Genomic DNA, 22230 nt, shown 5'->3' with positions numbered 1-22230 from the left:
TATGTCCTTGACTTGACAGAGCGAGGGCTTGAAATAGCAAGGTGTTTGCTCTCCTCAGAGAGACAGAGGCTTTCTGGACAGCAGGTCGGGCAGGGTATTACAAGGAGCTAGTTGTCACCTTGCCTGCTAGAGGGAGACAGACTTCCCATCTGTACCCTTTAATTGTGTCTTATCCCCTCTCTCTGTCTTGCATCACAACCAGCACCATATTCCCTATATAGTGCACTACTTTTGACCAGGGTCGCATTCCAAATTGCACCCTATTCCCTATATAGTGCACTACTTTTGTAGAATCTTATGTAGGATCTTAATTTGATCACCCTGTTGCAGGATAACTTTTCTGCAATGTAGGACATGTAAAACCTGTAGTGTATTTGAAGTTTAATTTCCACTTTGAAATTTCAGACTTGATTTTCCCTTTTTAAAAATGTAGCAACCCCTACAAAAATGTCCATGAATTATAATCCACATAATTCACATTTCCTGTTACAGCAGGGTGATTTTCCTACTGTAGCAAACTGGCTCAAATGTAAGATCCTACATCTGTATAAGGAATAGGGTGCCATTTGGGATGTGCACTCTGTTCGTCTGCTACTGTACCTCTCGGCTCTGTTCATAATGCTACTCCTGAACCTCTCAGTACTGTGTTTGTCTGGCTGGCTACCACAACTCCCCTGCTCCTCTCTTCCCTCCATCTCTCCCTCTACATGATAGTCTGAGCAAAGACAGATTCGGTCGAATGTCATTTTGAAAACATCATGAATTTAGGGAGAGATCTAGTCAGGAGAGTTTATTTTGTGTTTTTTTTTTTTGTGTGTTCATTGCATTTTACTAATGAGCCAAGGGAATGCTATTAAAATATGAATCTAAATATTGATATTGTGACTTTGAAATCCAATGATCTGCTGGTGGTCTTCTTGTTGTGAATACTCCCTTTAGATAGTGTTCATGTTTATGGAATACTTAAGGGAACAGGTGGGTAGGCATCCTTGCAATTTAACCCACTGAAACTTACTTTGTTCTAATAATACATGTTGTTTAATGATATTCTGATCTATTTAAACCATGTATTATATACAGTGCATTAGGAATGTATTCAGACCCCTTGACTTTTCCCACCTTTTGTTACGTTATTCTAAAATTACGTTATGTTACGTTATTCTAAAATGAATTAAATTGTTTTCCAGCCCCTAAGCAATCTATACAGAGTACCCCATAATGACAAAGCAAAAACACGTTTTTAGAAATGTTTGCAAAATTTTAAAAAACAACATAAATCTCACATTTACATAAGTATTCAGACTCTTTATTCAGTACTTTCTTGAAGCAAATTTTGGCAGCGACTACAGCCACAAGTCTTCTTGGGTATTGGCGCGGCAAGCTTGGCACACGTGTATTTGGGGAGTTTCTCCCATCCTTCACTGCAGATCCTCTCAAGCTCTGTCAGGTTGGATGGGTAGTGTCAATGCACAGCTATTTTCAGGTCTCTCCAGAGATGTTCGATCGGGTTCAAGTCTTGGCTCTGGCTGGGTGTTACGAGAATTATGTTCTCAATGTTCATAACCCAATTCAATTAAACTACTCAGCCTGCAACCCAGGATTTGCAAGATACTGGTTGAATAAAACAGACGGAGGCCCAGCTATGATGGCCAAAATGTTTATTCACTAGAGCACTAGTTCGTTGTACAAAACCATTCATTTTATATTGGCTCCTTACACACATACTTTCACACACAAACAGAAGGTATCCTACGCACATACTGTCTCCCTACCCAGCCGACATAGATTATGGAGACCGTGAGGCTGTGAGAAGTACTCCCTGCCCTCTCCCAAATCTCTGTGGCCCCTAGCCAAGGTCGGCACCGAATTTTGCTCAGACAGTCTGTGTTTAAGATATTATAGAGACTTATTGTACAATTATTTTGTTTTACCCTAATTCTGACTAAAACTACACACATCATTAATAATTTTATGATCCTAATCAATTTCATACAATTATATGGTTTCAGGGTGGAATATTCTAATCATTCATTTAAACATATAAATTCTATTAACACTGGGCCACTCAATGACATTCAGAGACTTGTCCCAATGCCACTCCTGCGTTATCTTGGCTGTGTGCTTAGGGTCGTTGTCCTGTTTTGAAGGTGTACCTTCGCTCCAGTCTAAGGTCCTGAGCGCTCTGGAGCAGGTTTTCATCAAGGATCTCTCTGTACTTTGCTCCGTTCATCTTTCCCGCAATCCTGACTAGTCTCCCAGTCCCTGCCGCTGAAAACATCCCCACAGCATGATGCTGCCACCACCATGCTTCACCGTAGGGATGGTGCCAGGTTTCCTCCAGACGTGATGCTTGGCATTCATTTTGGTTTCATCAGACCAGAGAATTAAGTTTTTCATTGTCTGAGTCCTTTAGGTGCCTTTTGGCAAACACCAAGTGGGCTGTCATGTCCCTTTTACTGAGGAGTGGCTTCCGTCTGGCCATTCTATCATAAAGGCCTGATTGGTGGAGTGCTGCAGAGATGGTAACCTTCCTTCTGGAAGGTTATACCATCTCCGCAGAGGAATTATGGAGCTCTGTCAGCGTGACCATTGGGATCTTGGACCCCTCCCTTCTCCCCCGATTGCTCTGTTTGGCCGGGCGGCCAGCTCTAGGAAGAGGCTTGGTGGTTCCAAACTTCTTCCATTTAAGAATGATGGAGGCCGCTGTGTTTATGGGGACCTTCAATGCTGCAGAATTGTTTTGGTACCCTTTCCCAGATCTGTGCTTCGACACAATCCTGTTTTGGAGCTCTATAGACAATTCCTTTGACCTCATATGGCTTGGGTTTTGCTCTGACATGCACTGTCAACTGTGGGACCTTATATAGACAGGTGTGTGCCTTTCCAAATCATGTCCAATCAATTGAATTTACCTCAGATGGACTCCAATCAAGTTTTAGAAACATCTCAAGGATGATCAATGGAAACAGGATGCAACTGAGCTCATAGCAAAGGGTCTGAATACTTATGTAAGTAAGGTATTTTTTATTTTTTTTATTTTATTTTAATACATTTGCTTTAATTTCTAAAAACCTGTCTTCGCTTTGTCATTTATGGAGTATTGTGTGGAGTGATGAAGATTTTAAAAAATAGTTTCTATTTTAGAATAAGGCTGTAACGTAACAATGAGGAAAAAGGCAAGGGGTCTGAATACTTAACGAATGCATTGTATAATTTATGCAGAATGCTTGAGGCGATGACAGGATTGCTTTAAGTAGAGATTAATGATTCATGAAGTGTTAAGATTCATGATTGCCTTAAAATCAATACAAGTTCAAGGTAGAAGCCAAACGTGTCTAAATGAATTGCTACAATTAATTAAAATAGTGTGTTGGCTTTGGGTGAGTGGGTCATGATGGTCTTCAGAACATCTGAAAACAGAAAATGTATACTTTATTAATTCAAAACCAGATCTTTCCAAGTTAGTGTTCATCTGGCTCACAGTTTTGGCCTGTGGAGGCAGTGCCGGTTCCAGGCATAAGTGGTCGCTAGGAGGCCCCCAAGTGAAAAAAATAATAATAATAATATACAGTACACGGAACAAAAATATAAACGCAACATGTAAAGTGTTGGTTCCATGTTTCATGAGCTGAAATAAAAGATCCCTGAAATTTTCCATACACCCAAAAGCTTATTTCTCTCAACATTTTTTATTTGCGAAGATAGTCCATCCACCTGACAAGTGTGGCATATCAAGAAGCTGATTAAACAGCATGATCATTACACAGGTGCTCCTTGTGCTGGTGACAGTAAAAGGCCACTCTAAAATGTGCACTTATGTCACACAACACAATGCCACAAGTTTTGAGGGAGTGTGTAATTGACATGCTGACTGCAGGAATGTTCACCAGAGCTGTTGCCAGATAATTTAAGGTTAATATCTCTACCTTAAGCTGCTTCCAACATTTTAAAGAATTTTGCAGAATGTCCAACCGGCCTTACGACCGCAGACCACGTATAACCACTTCAGCCCAGGACCTCCACATCTGGCTTCTTCACCTCCAGGATCATCTGAGACCAGCCATCTGGACAGCTGATGAAACTGGGGTTTGCACACACAAAGAATTTCTGCACAAACTGTCGACCTAACCAGGGTCTTGACCTGACTGCAGTTTGGCGTCGTAACCCACTTCAGTGGGCAAATGTTCACCTTCGATGGCCACTGGCATGCTGGAGAAGTGTGTTCTTCACGGATGAATCCTTGTTTCTACTGTACTGGGCAGATTGCAGAGCGTGTACGGCGTCGTGTGGGCGAGCGGTTTGCTCATGTCAATGTTGTGAACAGGGGTTATGGTATTGGCAGGCATAAGTAACGGACAACAAACACAATTGCATTTATCAATGGCAATTTGAATGCACAGAGATACAGTGATGAGATCCTGAGGCCCAGTGTCATGCCATTCATCCGCCGCCATCACCTTATATTTCAGCATGATAATGCACAGCCCCATGTCGCAAGGAACTGTACACAATTCCTGGAAGCTGAAAATGTCCCAGTTCTTCCATGGCCTGCATACTTACCAGACATGTCACCCATTTGAGCCTGTTTGGGATGCTCTGGATCAACGTGTACGACATCCTGTTCCAGTTCCCGCCATTATTCAGCAACGTCTCAGCCATTGAAGAGGAGTGCATACAAAATGCTCGTTGACTTGACAAACAAGACGAACTGGCAACAGACAAACCGAGCACACAGGTATAAGTACCCAGGGGATAATTGGGAAGATGGGTGACACCTGGAGGGAAGTGGAGACAAGCCTGTGGCCTGTGGAATGACAATATTCCACAGGCCACAATTGACAGCCTGATCAACTCTATGCAAAGGAGGTGTGTCACGCTGCAAGAGGCAAATGGTGGTCACACCAGATACAGACCGGTGATCTGATCCACACCCTACTTTTTATTTAAGGTATCTGTGACCAACAGATGCATATCTGATCTATTTCACCTGTCCTTGTGCTTGTCTCCATCCCCCTCCAGGTGTCGCCCATCTTCCCCATTATCCCCTGGGTACTTATACCCGTGTTCTCTGTCTGTTGCCAGTTCGTCTTGTTTGTCAAGTCAACTAGCGTTTTGTCTCAGCTCCTGCTTTTCCCCAGATTTAAAATGGCAAAAATCTCTCTCAATCCCATGGAAAATAGGTAGATTTGCAGGAAATTAGCTGTAAAAGTGCACATTTTGTCTCTGCCCTAGAATTGCATGACATTTTTATAAAACTGCAACATGTTCTCTACGCCCCATGACAAAATGTGTAGAATTGCAGGAAATTAACTTTAAAACTTCACAGTTTTCTCTCCACCATCAAGAGGGGGGCCACTAAAGTGTTTTACTGTGACGTGAGGGGCCCCCCAACCAAATCTCACTTATGGCCCCCAAAAGACCCGTGTGGAGGAAATTATTCTGAGGTATTTTAACTGTGCTTATGCAGTGATGTTTGTGCCACATGAGTGAAATATTGTGTCAGATGCATGGCCTTGCCTTACCATCAGCAGTTCCCTGTTATTTGAAAATAGTAGCATTTATCCAAAACCTTTTTGTGTTTTTCGGTCTTCCGTTTCAACCTGGCCTAGAGCCTAGATATTTATGTGACGGTTGAATACACTTGTCACAACAATGTATTGATTCAGTCGGAGTGTGGTTTACAAAACAATTAACCTGACCGTTAATTTGATCTAAAGTCATTTAGGGTGCTGATCCTATCTATCTACTTCTTTTTTTTGTTTGGTAGTTTAAGTGATCCATTTCTTATGCCTAATGTTTATAATTTTGTCTCAAATCACAGTAATTCACATTTGAAGTGCTTCTGAAGAAGGGTAAATGCAGTTTGACATCTAAAAAAAGGAGATGGTTTTTCTTCTCACACACAGGGAGAGGAGGGGTTAGGTATCGAGAGGGTCATGATCCTGAGGAAGGAAGCTATCATAATGCTGGTGGCCAGTCATGGGCATTTTATGAGCTTCCGAGACAGGTATTTTTGTAAGGTTTTGAATTCGTTGTCATTGACGATGGGGAATGGGGCTGGACTGCAGCGGTATCATGAAAAATGCATGAAGCAGAGATTGAGTCAGTCGGCTCGGCTTGGCTTGAGAAAAGTGTCGGCTTTGTCGAGAGGCGCCTTGGGACACTTTAACAGAAGCGCAGTGTGACGGCTCTATTTCACCTACAGGAACATGGGGGCAGCACGCTGGTCAGCTTGGGTTTAGCATGCCCACTCCATAGTTACTTTAACAATGGCTTGATATCTATAGAGTTGTGTGACATCTGTACTCTACATTGTTCAGGGTAGGTATACAGTGGCTGTACTATTACCTAGTAAGAATATCAAACCATATACCGTTTTATTTGTCACACGCTTCGTAAACAACAGGTAGAGTATCAGTGAAGTGCTTACGGGTCCCAACAATGCAGAGAGAAGAAAAACAGAAATAATAGAAAGATAGTGACGCAAGGAATAAATACACAATGAGTAACGCTAACTTGGCTGTATACACGGGGTACCAGTACAAAGTTGATGTGCAGTGCTATGAGGTAATTAAGGTAGATATGTACATATACCACAGGAGATTGGTGTCACCTTAATTGGGGTGGACGGACTCATGGTAATGAGTGGAATGGTTTCAAATACAGCGACGCTATTCCATTCGCTCCGTTCCGGCCATTATTATAAGCCGCCCTTCCCTCAGCAGCATCCTGTGGCATATAATGTAGGCAGCGATAAAGTGACTGGGCAACAGGATAGATAATAAACAGTAACAGCAGCGTATGTGATAAGTCAAAATAGTTAGTGCCAAAAGGGTCTAGCAGTGTTATGGCTTGGGGTAGAAGTTGCTCAGGGTCCTGTCGGTTCCAGGTGCACCAACCCGCGTACCGTGCAGTAGCAGAGAGAACAGTCTATGACTTGGATGGCTGGAGTCTTTGACAAAGTTTAGGGCCTTCCACTGACACCGCCTGAGATAGAGGTCCTGGATTGCAGAGAGCTTGGCCCCGGTGATTTACTGGGCCGTGCTCACTACCCTCTGTAGCGCCTTGCCAAGCATTAGCCATACCAAGCAGTGATGCAGCCAGTCAAGATGCTCTCAATGGTGCAGCTGTAGAACCTTTTGAAGATCTGAGGGCCCGTGCCGAATCTTTTCAGCCTCCTGAAGGGGAAGAGGCATTATTGTACCCTCTTCACGACTGTGTTGGTGAGTCTGGACCATGATAATTCATTAGTGATGTGGACACAGAGGAACTTCAAGCTCTTGACATGCTTCACCACAGACCCGTGGATGGGGGCATACTCAGCCATCCATTTCTTGTAGTCCACGATCAGGTCCTTTTGTCTTGCGGACATTGAGGGAGAGGTTGTTGTCCTGGCACCACAATGCCAGGTCTCTGACCTCCCTGTAGGCTGTCTCATTGTCGTTGGTGATCAGGCCTACCACTGTGGTGTTAATGATGGTGTTGGAATCATGTGCGGCCACGCAGTCATGGGTGAACAGGGAGTATAGGAGGGGACTTAGCACGCACCCCTGAGGGGCCCCAGTGTTGAAGATAAGCGTGGCAGATGTGTTGTTCCCTACCCTTACCAACTCCCATCAGGAAGTCAATGATCCAGTTGCAGAGGGAAGTGTTTAATCCCAGGGTCCTTAATTTAGTGATGGGCTCCCGAGTGGCGCAGCGGTCTAAGGCACAGAATCTCAGTGCTAGAGGCGTCACTACAGACACCCTGGTTTGAATCCAGGCTGTATCACAACCGGCGGGGATTGTGAGTCCCATAGGGTGGCGCACAATTGGTCCAGCGTCGTCCGGGTTTGGCCGGTGTAGGCCGTCCATTGTAAATAAGAATTTTTTTCTTAACTGACTTGCCTAGTAAAATAAAATAATAAAAATAGCTTGGAGGGTGCTATGGTGTTGAATGCTGAGATGTAGTCAATGAACAGCATTCTCACGTAGGTCTTCCTTTTGTCCAGGTGGGAAAGGGCAGTGTGGTGTGCAATAGAGATTGTCATCTGTGGATGTGTTGGGGCGGTATGCGAATTGGAGTTGATCCAGGGTTTCTGGAATGATGGTGTTGATGTGAGCTATGACCAACCTTTCAAAGCATTTCATGGCTACAGATATGAGTGCTATGGGGCGATAGTCATTTAGACAGGTTACATTGGTGTTCTTGGGCTCAGGGACTATGGTGGTCTGCTTGTAACGTGTAGGTATACAGACTGAGTCAGGAAGATGTTGGAAATGTCAGTGAAGACACTTGTCAGCTGGTCAGCGCATGCTCTGAGTACGCATCCTGGTAATCCATCTGTCCTTGTGAATTTAACCTGTTTAAAGGTCCCACTTACTTTGGCCACAGAGAGCGTGATCACACATGATAAATCTGTTATGGTGTGGTGGTTAGTCTTAGTTTCATGTAGGTACATTTGTTTGTGTTGATTATTTGTGCTCTCTCTGCCGGTATGAAGTATGTCTTGTACGCGTGGTTTGATGAAGGGCCAGCTCTGTGTTCATGACACACACTGTGTTCACTGTGGGGAATGTCTTTGTTTGCTTATGTTTTGATGCATTCTTGTGATTTTTCTTTTGCCCCTATTTGACCTCACAGTAGAGTGCTATTTCTCAGTTACAGTATGTTCTCAGGCTGATGTCGCCTCAGTGGATGGACACACACACACACACTTATATTCAGTGAGAGAAAATGGCCGAAAGTCTGAACAAGAAAGGGAAGTGTAAATTAGCATTGTTTCCATTCCATGATGAGGGTAAAAGGTCCACAGTGTTGTCAAGGGAACTCTGTTTGAACACTTCTTTGATCATTGGAATGGTCATAGAGATGCTGCCATATAATGTCTGCTTTGCCATTTACAGACAGGGCCTCTCTGGCCTCTTGCCTTCTGGGAGGGGATTCATGGTCTTTCTCTGTCCATCCAAACTCTGCAGAGCATCTCTCTTATGAAGTCCTCCTGCACCTCTCTTTTTTCCTCTCAAATGTCTTCCATCCCCCTCTCCGTCTGTCCCTAAGGAGGGGCTGAAAATAGCAGCCAGGGGAAAAGTGGGTCAGCTGCCGTGGGGGGCTGGTGGGTGGGGAGGGGGCCCTGGTTTACTGACTACATTTACTTCCCTTCTTAGTTTCTCCCTCCCTCTGTCTATCAATCTCACCTTCATCCCTTTGTCAAACTTATCTTCCAAGCTACTCCCTTACCTAGACATCTACAGCTTTTCTTAATCTCTCCAACTCTTCTCCCGACTGTGGTGGTCTGGCTGCTTTATGCTCTCTAGGTAAGTCCCAGACAGACTCATAGAAACCAGACAAGCCTCCATAGAAAGAGTTTAGACCCTGACTTAACACTAAACACACATTCCGGTGCGGTAGCATGGCATAGCGGTAGTGCTGCAGTCTCCCAAGCACATATTGTCCATGGGCAATACGGTTACGAATCCCACCACTGACACATTTATGCTGTCCTTCCCTCTACTGAGTAAAGAGAAAATACGGAAGGACACATTCTGCCCACTGCTGTCCCAGCGGCACATATGTACCATTTCTAAAACATTACATGAATAACTAACTAGGAATGAAGAATAACTCAGTCATATGCTACCAGTATAAATTAATAGCAACATCTTCATGAGTGCATAGTTATAATTCTACCAAAAGCACGCTGATTTTGGCACGGCTGAGCTCATTTCTGGCCATGCACACCCAGCACAGAGTGGTCGCTGTACTGAGTGGTTTCATGGCCAACGTGATAATGGCCTGCTTGCTATTGTGCATTAAAACACTGGCAAGTCCAGCCCAGCGCTGTGGGATCTGGCATGGTAACTGTGTAAATAAATGTAAAGGGTTTGGTGCAGCAGCCAGCTAAACACTACTGGGTTGCGTCCCAAACGAGACCCTATATTCCAAAGTAGTGCACTATATAGGGGAAGGGTGCCATTTGGGACATTACCCTGGTGTCTGTTTTATGGTTGCTGTGTACATTTTAAAGTGTTGGGTGCAGCCAACTGAACACTACTAGTGTCTGTGTTTAAGCAGTATTGAGAGCTCATGATGCAAAACTCAACCCGTGGCTGGATAGAGAGCGACGCCAGGAATTGATGTAATCTCCTGTTATTTGCTTTGCTAATGCTGTTGTATGCACAAAGCTGAAACCAAACATCGTAAGGGAGATGGCTAAAATAGGGCTTTGCAGTAAGTCATGTCTGCTATTTGGGATGGGATATACCGTATGTGATTAATGACTCACTCTATGTGCCAGATTTGTATCAACACAGTTTGAAAAAGAGTTTAGTTTATTCGTCAGGGACAACATACTGTATATCTCACCCGATTTTGCAACACAGCTAATTTCCATCTGCAGTCCCTTTCCATATGCAGGTAAACATTCAACGTTTTTACAGATGATAAGTGTTGTAATTACATGACTAATAGGGGACAGGTCTGTATCACATTGTCATGCAAAGGGGGCTGACTAGAAAAGACAGACCGAGTGATTCAGTGTGACTACATGGCTGATGCCAATGTTTGTGGTGCCCCTATTTTAGTTTGGAACATTGGTTTGTAATAATCTAAGATAATTTGTTTCACTTATTCACTGTTGTAAATTGGATGGTTGCTTTGAGCGCCAGTGTAACGTGTGTGTATATACTAAGGTCTAACCTCGTTCTCCACAGGGTTCAAGTGTCCTGTCTGCTCCAAGTCTGTGGCGTCCAATGAGATGGAGGTGCACTTCATCATGTGTCTAAGCAAGCCCCGCCTGTCCTATAATGGTGAGACACACTTCCTCTACCTCTCCCCAGACCCTATATCCTGCTCTTGATCTCTTCTCTCCCCTCTTGTTTGTCACTTTTCCTCCTCTGAATCTTTGCATTCTTCTCCATTAGCCCCTCTCTCTCTCTCTCTCTCTCTCTCTCTCTTGCTCACATAGCCTCTCATCCCCGTCTCCTATGATGCTCTCTCCCCCCTATCTCTCCCCATGTCGATGTTGGCTGTGACTGTGGGAATGTAGACGTGAACTTTATGAGCCGTCTCTCTAGCACCAGAGCTGGGGGGTCACGGCGAGTGTTATTCCCTCCATCGATTCTCTCCATATTACTACTGTCTGTCTGTGGACATGCCTCGATATGAGAGTTCAGGATTGTCCATTGCAGACTGTAGCCATAGAAATAGAATTAGAATCCTGTATTTCTATATCAATGGCTTGAGCTGCTTGTACTTAAGTAATCACAGTATCTAAACAAGAAAAACCTGATCTACATGCACCATACAGTAGCCATACACAGAGATAGTGTATGTATGCTATGAGCTCTGTAATTGGTTTTGGTTCATGTGTAATCAGTATGCTCAGATTGTGGGAGAGACAGTTAAATGTTCAGAGTGTCAGCTAGGCACATATAAGTATGTTCAGGGAGTCAAGCCAGGTATACATTCCGAGTCGATTCAGGTATACAATCAGCTTTCCCAGGGCATTATGGGTCCTTGTCTGCTGTTCTTTTCCCGTGACCATGTGTGCCGGCCTGGCTCCAGGTTGTTTGAGTGACAGCGTGACTAGCTGAGATGGCTGCCTGCAGCCTTGGTCACCCCTGTGATTGACTGACTGCTACCTGTTTGAGTGACCACTTTCCGTTCCGGTCTGGGGCTGAAGGTGACCCTGTGGGCTACGGGTCACGTATGACCAGTCTGCTTTCTGGGGCTCATTTAAAGCCAGGTCTGTCAGGATGGAGAAGGAGCTAGATGAGGGGCTGAAAAGGAATGGGGGTAGAAAAAGATTGAGATTGTCATTTTTATTAGGTTCCTCATTAGCTAACGCCGTAACATTGGCTAATCCTCCTGGGGTCCAACCCCAATTAACAAGACATCACAAACAACCACAATCAAGACTTCTCAAACATTCAACAAGTAGACAATACAGATCATTAAAATACCTGACAGGAAACACATTTAACATTCAGTTGATGCTATCTATTTGCCGTCCAGTCATATGGTCTATCGCATTAGATGTTGTTTTTTTCTCTTCTTCTTGAAGGTGGATTTACATTTTGCCTGAGAAATATGGATTGGTAAATTGTTCCATTCAGCTATGTCTCTATATAAAACTGTATTTTTAAGGCGATTTCTCCTTGGGTTGTTTTAGCTGCCCTGAATTTGCCTGTCTGGTTTGGTGGTTATGTGTGTTGCTAGTATGTACTAACTGGACTGAAAAATACTGTTTAAAAAAAAATGTAAATATAACATTCCTAAAGAAAATAAGAAGACTAGATTGTAATTTGTTTTTAACGTGAAGCCATGAGAGATTCTGATGCATTTGGATAATATTCATATGATTAGATCAATGAAGAGATAATCTACCAGCCCTGTTTTGAGCGATTTGGAGATGTTTTATATCTTTCTTTGCTGCAGATGACCATATAACTGGACAGTACTCTAAGTGTGACACTTTGTTCATATCAACCCACTCAGACACCATTCTTGGTTCACTGCTCAGTACATCTGTTAGCTCATTACATTCTGATGCTGCGCTATACATTGTGGAGTTATCAGCATACATGACCACTCTTGCTTTGTTTATTACTGAAGGTCATGAGAAGTTGGCCTGGGCTACTTCCTTGAGGAACACCACAGTGTATATATTTATTGTTTGAAAAGCTACCATTTAAAGAACCATTTTTGCCTTCTCCTGGATAGATAGCTTTCCGTCCAGGATAGAGCTGCAGACTTAAGACCATAACATTTGAGTTGACCTAGTAACAGTTCATGATCAATTACATCAAAAGAAGCACTGAAATCTAGCAACACAACACCAACTAACTTCCTGTCATCCATACTCTTTAACCAATCATCTGTCATTTGTGCTAAGGCCGTACTCGTAGAATGCCCTTCTTTGTATGCATGCTGGAAACCCGTTATCAGATCACTACATTAGAAATGATCCTTGATTTGTACAGATATAATTTACTTAACTCAGGCAGTAAACTTATAGGACGACTATTAGGACCAGTGAATGCAGATTTTTTTTTAATCCTTAGGTAGTGGAATAACCTTTGACTCTTTCCAGACTTCTGGGCACATCCACTACATCAAGCACTTATTCAAAATATAAGAGATTGGGGTAGATATTTGGCTAGCTGTAGCTCTAAGCAATCTGGCGTCAAGATGATCTGTACCAGGTGACTTGTCATCTGAAAGAGACAACAGCATCCTTTCTACCTCTTCACTTTCTACTTGATGAAATTCGAACATGCATTGCCTCTCCTTCATGATAGTCTTTTATAAGGGTATATGCCACTGAGCCATCAGTTGGAATCATAGCATTCCTCAACTTGTCCACTTTGCCTGTAAAATATTCATTAAAGTAGTTTGCGATGTCATGTGGTTTTGTAATAAATTTACCCTCTGATTCAACAAAAAAGGCGAACGCGTTCGAATTCCTACCCATAAGTGTTCAACGTTCCCCACAGCTTTTTCCAATCACCCTTCATCAATTTTGTGCTGATCGAATCCCTTCTTCTTTCCTTTGTTTAGCTTGGTCACAAGATTTCTTAATTTACAATAACTTTGCTTATCAAACAGAGTGCCACATTTATCTACTACTTTTTTGGCATCATAACGTTGATTCATTACATTTCTCCGCTCATCATCAATCCATGGAGCACCGTTTGACCTCACAGTGCATTTTCTTAAAGGAGCGTGCTTATCAACTATAACCATAAATTATTTCATAAACTTAAGTGACATTTTCAGGATCATCCTTACTACACACTTCTAACCGTTGCACATGTTTAATCTCATCCACAAATGAGTCCTGATTGAACCCTCTGTAGGACCTGAGGTAGATTATCTTAGGGCCAGCTTTTGGTATTTTAGTTTTCCTAGTGCGTGCAACCAAGTTAGGATCACTGCAACAAAAAAAATGTAGACCTCCACAAGTCTGGTTCATCCTTGGGAGCAATTTCCAAACGCCTGAAGGTAGGTAACATGTTCATCTGTACAAATAATAGTACGCAAGTATAAACACCATGGGACCACGCAGCCGTCATACCGCTCAGGAAGGAGACGTGTTCTGTCTCCTAGAGATGAACGTACTTTGGTGCGAAAAGTGCAAATCAATCCCAGAACAACCGCAACGGACCTTGTGAAGATGCTGAGGGAAAAGGGTACAAAAGTATCTATATCCACTGTAAAACGAATCCTATATTGACATAACCCGAAAGGGCGCTCAGCAAGGAAGAAGCCACTGCTCCAAAACCACCATTAAAAAAGCCAGACTACGGTTTGCAACTGCACGTGGGGACAAAGATCATGCTTTTTGGAGAAATGTCCTCTGGTCTGATGAAACAAAAATAGAACTGTTTGGCCATAACAACCATTGTTATGTTTGGAGGAAAATGGGGAGGCTAGCAAGTCGAAGAACACCATCCCAACCGTGAAGCACGGGGGTGGCAGCATCATGTTGTGGGGGTGCTTTGTTGCAGGAGGGACTGTGGATATATTGAAGCAACATCTCAAGACATCAGTCAGGAAGTTAAAGTTTGGTCGCAAATGGGTCTTCCAAATGGACAACAACCCCAAGCATACTTCCAAAGTTGTGGCAAATGGCTTAAGGACAACAAAGTCAAGGTATTGGAGTGGCCATCACAAAGCCCTGACCTCAATCCCATAGAAAATGTGTGGGCCGAACTGAAAAAGCGTGTGCGAGCAAGGAGGCCTACAAACCTGACTCAGTTACACCAGCTCTGTCAGGAGGAATGGGCCAAAATTCACCCAACTTATTGTGGGAAGCTTGTGGAAGGCTACCTGAAATGTCTGACCCAAGTTAAACAATTGAAAGGCAATGCTACCAAATACTAATTGAGTGTATGTAAACTTCTGACCCACTGGGAATGTGATGAAAGAAATAAAAGCTGAATAAATCATTCTCTCTACTATTATTCTGACATTTCACACTCTTAATATTAAGTGGTGATCCTAACTGACATAAGAGAGGGAATTTCTACTAGGATTAAATGTCAGGGATTGTGAAAAACTGAGTTTAAATGTATTTGGCTAAGGTGTATTAGCCTTCTTACTAATACAAACTTCTGACTTCAACTGTACATTGGCAACAGAAATACTTTTCTTTCTCATTGGACAGTTGGTGTTAAAAAAGCAATATTCATATCTACCCCCAAAATATATTTCCCTATTTTCATCAGATACCTCATCCAACATTTCACAAATTACATCAATATATTTCACATCAGCACCAGGTGGCCTATAGCAGCAACCAACTAGTTTAGGTTTCAAATGTGGTAAATCCACCTGTACCCGTAGCACCTCTAATCCATTCAACATGACGTCTTTACGTTGTTTTGCTGGAATATGACTCTGGATGTAAACTGCAACTGCGCCGCCCCCATATCCATTTCTGTCCCTCCTGAACAAATTATATCCAGGTATAGAGATCTCAGCATCCATGAGTCCATGTGAGTCTCTGTTATTGCCAATACATGAATATTGTTTGACTGCACTAGACAGCATATTTCATGAATTTTGTTCATTGAACTGCATATATTCAAGTGAGCAATTAACAGACCTTTCTTTGGTAGATGCACAGTATTTATATGTCCAAACATGAATCAGCAGTTGGAATCTGAGAGAGGTGTGTGTGTGTGTATGTGTGTGTGTGTGTGTGTGGAGCTGGAATGACTTGTCTGTCGCTCCTCCTAACTCCTTGGGAGTTAACTGAGGTGAACAATCAGTTTGTCATACCTCAGATATGCTATGTCACCTCGTTCTCTTGCAGCCTTCATGGCTGGTATTAGTTCCTTTCTTCTTTGACTGACTGCATCTGAGAAACCCTCATTGATGAAGACGAAGGACCCTTTTAAGACGTTTGGCTTTTCCAAGGACTGCATGTTTATCCTTAAACCTGAGGAATTTCACTACAATTGTCCTGGGTCTGGTTCCATTTGCACCACCAGTGCCCCCTGGTTTCCCAGACCGGTGAGCACGTTCCAGCTCTACCTGTTGAGCCAGTTGTAGCTCCTCAGAAAACAGCTTTCAAACATTGTCCTCTGATTCAGCCCATGTCTCACTTTGGCTCTCCTGGATACCGTCTATTACAAGATTATTTCTCCTCGAATGTCCATCCAGGTAATCAGCCTTCCCAGACATGTTCTGGGGGCCCTCCCTGACTGTGGTGATTTCATTCTGCCTTCCCAGACATGTTCTGGAGGCCCTCCAGAACATGTGGTGATTTCATTCTACATCAAGGAACAGTTTCTGGAAAGTGTATCTTCAAGTGTGTCTTCATCCACATCCTTCTGTGTGAACTGAAGGCTTGTTTTAATGTCTTGTACATCTTTAGTCAGGTCGTCCAGCTGTTTGTTGGTCGACTCCATGATCATTTGTATGAAGCTTTTACAGTTCTTTTCCTGCTGAAGTATCATTTCCTTACAGAAAACTTTCTGCTTCTCCAAGACTTCACGTACCTGACCAGCAGAGATGTGGTCCTTGCCTTTTTTCGGAGGCATGATAGTAATGATAGTAGGACGAGCACGCTATTCACTCCGTGAAATGAGAGACGCCAGCAGTAGAAACCTCTGGAAATCGGTGGTCCTAAAACAAGGGCTAACCGCTTAGCGTGCTTGGTATCCGGCAATAGTAGCCCAGGTTTCCTGGCTTGATAGTGAGCAGCAAAAGTAGAGCGAAACTGACTGGGATGGATGGAATAGTACAGAGAGTGACTGAGAAGGATGGAAGAGTCTGGAGAGTGATACAGAGATGGCTGATAAAGAGTAAGAGGAGAAATCTCTCATTTTTTGGTTTTGGGGGTTGTTTTTCAACTGTCCTTTCAAATTTGATTTCTGACACATTTGCTTTCTCTCTCCCTCTCCATCTCTTCCTCTCTGTCTCTCTGTCGTCCCCCCTCTCGCTCTGCAATCCCCTGAGTTAGTGACACATAGGGACAGGGCTGCGGCTTATCTTATTTCCCAGAATGCTCTGTGGCCCATTGTCAATCAGCTGGGCCCGCTTCCTGTCACACATCAGCAGATCTCTCTGCATGGCCAATGTACCTCTCACACACACACACTCACACCCTGTCTGCAGTGGCAGTGATAAATGTGTGTGTCTGTCTGTATTCTTACTGTTTCTGTTTGTGGAGCAGCTAGAGAGTTGTGTGTGTCTATTATAATGACATAGAGGATCCATGCAGTGTGTGGGTATCTGGCCAGCCAGATTGACATTGTGATATTGGTTACTGGTTAGAAATGCCACACATTACTTGTGTGGTTTACCCAGTGGTCTTTAATGGTGCTTATACCTGTGAACTCCTGCCCACCCAGGCCAGTATTGATCCTGATAGGAGATTAACATAGGGCTGGTAACACCCAGCTAATACAGAAATATATAAGTGCATTAATATTGGTCAAAAACAGCACCGTCCGCCATCAACTGTAAGAGACAGTGTAATATCTTGACGTTATTGAATTATTCATTTTTATTTCACAGATAAACTCCTTTCCCACTCAGTGTCATTTGCATACAGTATATTGCCAACAGAGATTTGGCATTCTTCCCAAACACATCAAATAGGATTAAAGTACTTTTTCTTTTATGGCTTTCTCAAGCATGGCTTGCTTCCCTGTCTGTCTCTGTGTGTCCTCCAGACTAGCAGGCAGCCATCACCTGTGCTGTAAAAGCCAAACTCTTTCTCTCTCCTCTCTCTCTGCAAGGGCTATATTTAACCACAGTTATTAAAATATCATCATGCAATGTCGTAGCCCAAAAAAAGACAGTGGTCAGCTCACGTGGACTGGCTTCATCTATCCTTCAATCCCCAACTTACATTTCTACTAAAACAGTGTCACATTCAGTCACTCACTCACAAACACCCCTAGATTCCCAGAAAACACACACACATACATAAGCATAAAACATAAGACCTAACAAACTTCACACAAATAATGCATACCCACAGACACATATATAGACACATACTGCACTGTACTTTGCAGTGTGAAGACCTAGACCTAAATCCCCCCCCATGTACACAACATTGCATGCACAAAAACAAACACACTCCCTCCCTCTGGCTGACTGGCTGGCATAATGCGAAGCGAGCCGCTGATGCCATAGTTCCTAAGAGGATAACAAGCTAAGGAGCAGGAGGTGAGGACGGGGGGAGTAGGAGGGGGTGCTTATTGTTCTATCTGCAAGGGTGTGGAAAGGGAACAGCTGTGTATAAATTTACTGAGGACCAGTTTTGGAGATTGAGGATGTTGGAGGAGAGGGGGTGGGAGGTGGGGAGAGAGGGGGAGGCAGAGGGTTGACGAGACTGGGCAGCTAGCTAAGCTGATTTACATTCAGAGCATATGTCTTCTGTCTGTCTCTCACTCCATCTCACGCTGTCTTCTCCTCCCTTCACCTTAGCTTCCCCACATTCCCTCCCTCGTCTCTCATCCCTCTTCCCCCCCGCTTTCCTTTGTTCTAATACTGTTTTCACCCAGTGCTCAAACCTAACCAAACATCTCATTAAGGGTCATTTAAAAATATAACCTTCACTTCCTTAAATGCTTTGAATGGACTACCAGAGGTTTGGTGCATCACGTCCACCTCACCATCCCGTTTTATAAACTGGGTAGTTTGGGTCTGTGATGCTGCTTGGCTAAAACAGAATGTGTATATCAGATAATATACCACAGGTATGACACAAACATACTTGTTTACTGTTCTTTCACTGGCATAGACCAACCAGGTGAAAGCGATGATCCTTTATTGATGTCACTTGTTAATTACACTTCAATCAGTGTAAATGAAGGGGGAGAGAAGTTAAAGAAGGATTTTTAAGTCTTGAAACAATTGAGACATGGATTGTGTATGTGTGACATTCAGAGGGTGAATGGGCAAGACAAAGAAAAGTGCCTTTGAATAGGGTATGGTAGTAGGTGCCAGGCGCACAGGTTTGTGTCAAGAACAGCAATGCTGCTGAGTTTTTCATGCTCAACAGTTTCCCGTGTGTATCAAGAATGGTCCACCACCCAAAGGACATTCAGCCAACTGTACACAACTGTGGGAAGCATTGGAGTCAACATGGACCAGCATCCCGGTGGAAAGCCTTTGATACTCAATATTAGGAAGGTGTTCCTAATGTTTGGTATACTCAGTGTATGTTGGTAACCAGTTTATAAAAGCAATAAGGCACTCTGCTTCACGTTGTGCCTAAGAACAGCCCTTAGCCATGATATATTGGCCATACACCACACCCCCTTGGGCCTTATTGTTTAAGTCTACCCTTTGTTCTAAAACCCCACTCTCACTCAAACAAAACAGTCATGACAAGAAAGATGCGTGCGTGCGTGCGTGCGTGCGTGCGTGCGTGCGCACGCACACACACTGGTGTTTCCAGGGAAAGTATTGAGTTGCTGTAACAGGATGTGGTCTGGTGTCCTACTCTGTTCTGGCACTGCAGCATTTCCTGTCAAATTTAAACTAGGTTTTACTGGAATCCACAATGTCTTATTCTAAGAACAATGGCTGTTGCGAAATGTGTTTCAGTGACTCACTGTTGGGGTATGAGCTACCGTGTTCTATCCTGCTGATCATTACCTTGCTGAACAAATGGCTGGATGTTTCCAGTAACAGACACACACACACACACACAGTCTTCTGGTTCGTGTATCGTCTGCCTGTGCACAGAGACAGTAACTGTGAGCCATGTTGGGTCTAGAAGCCAAACGATGTGTTGGCCCGGTGTAAGCCGGTGAAACCCTGCATCAGTGAGTTGTGTTAGAGATACTGTGTATATGCTGTGTGAGATGGTTGTGTGTCTGCCCTAAAAATAGGAGTCGTTGTCCCAAAAGGCGGGTAGGCAGGCGGTTTGCTTATCGCTGTATTCCCGCGCGGACAGATTTTGACAGCAGTGGACCCTCTTGCTTCGCCTCTTCTTCTCTGGTTGTGTTGGTCCAGACCAGACTGTGCTCAATGCTGCCCCCTGCTGTTTGTTTTACACAGCAGCAACCAGACAAGGCCTAGTCCTCCCTCTCCTCTGACGCACTGACTGGATGCTCTTCCACCTGAATAGCAGAGTGCACAGCTGCGTTTCTTTTGCTCTGTTCTATTCTGGTGTATCTGTTCTATTGTTGCTTTACTGGAATAGTCTCCAGTTTTTTACTGAATTTAGTTTTGTTCTTGTGGCAGTGACACACTGTCTTTGTTTTTCATATTTGGTACGATGTGATGTGTCATTGCCACTCACCATTGTCTTGCTTTCTTTTGTGTGTGTGTGTGTGTGTGTGTGCCTGCATGTGTTTGTGTGTGTCACAGATGACGTGCTAGCAAGGGATGCCGGGGAATGTGTGATCTGTCTGGAGGAGCTGCAGCAAGGAGACACCATCGCCAGACTGCCTTGTCTCTGCATCTATCACAAAAGGTGAGGTACGACTCAGCTCTCAGGCTGCGTCTCAAATTACCTCCTATCCCCTAGATAGTGCACTACTTTTGACTAGGACACATATGGCTCAGGTCAAAAGACATGCACCATAGGGAATAGGGTGCCATTTGACGAACCCTCTGACTCAACTCCTGGTCTGGACTGTACAGTGCATTCGGAAAGTATTCAGTTGGACTCCTTGAGTTTTTCCACATTTTGTGGAAAAATTTTTGTAAATTGATGAGGGGAAAAAAACAAACAATTTACACACAATAGCCCATAATGACAAAGCAAAAACAGGTTTTTCAAAAAATATTGCTAATTGAAAAAAAAATATACATCACATTTACATAAGTATTCCGAACCTTTACTCAGTACTTTGTTGAAGCACCTTTTGGCAGCTATTACAGTATCGAGTCTTCTTGGGTATGATGCTTTAAGCTTGGCACCCCTGTATTTGGGGAGTTTCTTCCATTCTTCTCTGCAGATCCTCTCAAGCTCTGTCAGGTTGGATGGGGAGCGTCACTTCACACCTATTTTCAGGTCTTTCCAGAGATGTTCGATCGGGTTCAAGTCCGGGCTCAGGCTGGGCCACTCAAGGACATTCAGACTTGTCCCGAAGCCACTCCTGCGTTGTCTTGGCTGTGTGCTTAGGGTCGTTGTCCTGTTCAAAGGTGAACCTTCGCCCTAGTCTGAGGGCCTGAGCGCTCCAGAGCGCTCTTCATCAAGGATCTCTCTACTTTGCTCTGTTCATCTTTCTCTCAATCCTGACTAGTCTCCCAGTCCCTGCCCCTGAAAAACATCCCCACAGCATGATGCTGCCACCACCATGCTTAACCGTAGGGATGGTGCCAGGGTTACTCGAGACGTGATGCTTGGCAGTCAGGCCAAAGTGTTCAATCTTGGTTTCATTAGACCAAAGAATCTTGTTTCTCGTGGTCTGAGAGTCCTTTTGTGGTCTGAGATTCCACATGGCATCCCACACCAAGTGGGATGCCATGTGCCTTTCACTGAGGAGTGGCTTCCGTCTGGCCATTCTACCATAAAGGCCTGATTGGTGGAGTGTTGCATAGATGGTTGTTGTTCTGGAAGGTTCTCCCATCTCCACAGAGGAACTCTGAAGCTCTGTCAGAGTGACCATCGGGTTCTTGGTCACCTCCATTCTCCACCGATTGCTCAGTTTGACCAGGGGCACAGCTCTAGGAAAAGTCTTGGTGGTTCCAAACTTCTTCCATTTAAGAATGATGGAGGCCACCGTGTTCTTGGGGACCTTCAATGCTGCATAATTTTTTTGGTACCCTTCCCCAGATCTGTGCCTCAACACAATCCTGTCTCGGAGCTCAAGGGACAATTCCTTTGACCTCATGGCTTGGTTTTTGCTCTGACATGCACTGTCCAAATCATGTCCAATCAATTGAATTTACCACAGGTGGAATCCAATCAAGTTGTAGAAACATCTCAATGAGGATCAATGGAAACAGGATGCATCTGAGCTTAATTTGTCATAGCAAAGGGTCCGAATACTTATGTAAATCAGGCATCTGTTTTTATTTTATTTAAGACAATTACAAAACATTCTAAAAACCTTTTTTCACTTGGTAATGATAGGGTATTGTGTGTAGATTGAGGGAATAAAAACTATATATTTTAGAAAAAGGCGGCAACGTAACAAAATGTGGAAAAAGTCAAGGGCTCTGAATACATTCCCAATGTACAGTAAAGCACGCAGGCTCACAACATTACCCAGCCTGAAATGACTCCACTAGATGAATTATACGCAGTGGGGCAATACATTTAGGCC

At 43.7% G+C, this 22230-nt stretch overlaps 1 protein-coding gene across 2 annotated transcripts in view; it reads left to right on the top strand.

The window, feature by feature from the left end:
• znrf1 (zinc and ring finger 1) overlaps nt 1–22230 on the top strand; it is a 30444-nt gene that overhangs the window by 5381 nt on the left and 2833 nt on the right. For both annotated transcript variants that reach the window (XM_024379252.2, XM_024379251.2), the window contains exons 2-3: nt 10693–10788; nt 20324–20429. In XM_024379252.2, coding sequence (XP_024235020.1) covers nt 10693–10788; nt 20324–20429 — 202 coding nt within the window. The remainder of the gene's footprint in view (nt 1–10692; nt 10789–20323; nt 20430–22230) is intronic.

Source organism: Oncorhynchus tshawytscha, linkage group LG19 (assembly GCF_018296145.1).
Source record: "Oncorhynchus tshawytscha isolate Ot180627B linkage group LG19, Otsh_v2.0, whole genome shotgun sequence".
Taxonomy (NCBI): Eukaryota; Metazoa; Chordata; class Actinopteri; order Salmoniformes; family Salmonidae; genus Oncorhynchus; species Oncorhynchus tshawytscha.
The sequence above is the reverse complement of the archived record's forward strand: the minus strand, read 5'-3'. Positions and strand labels throughout refer to the sequence as shown.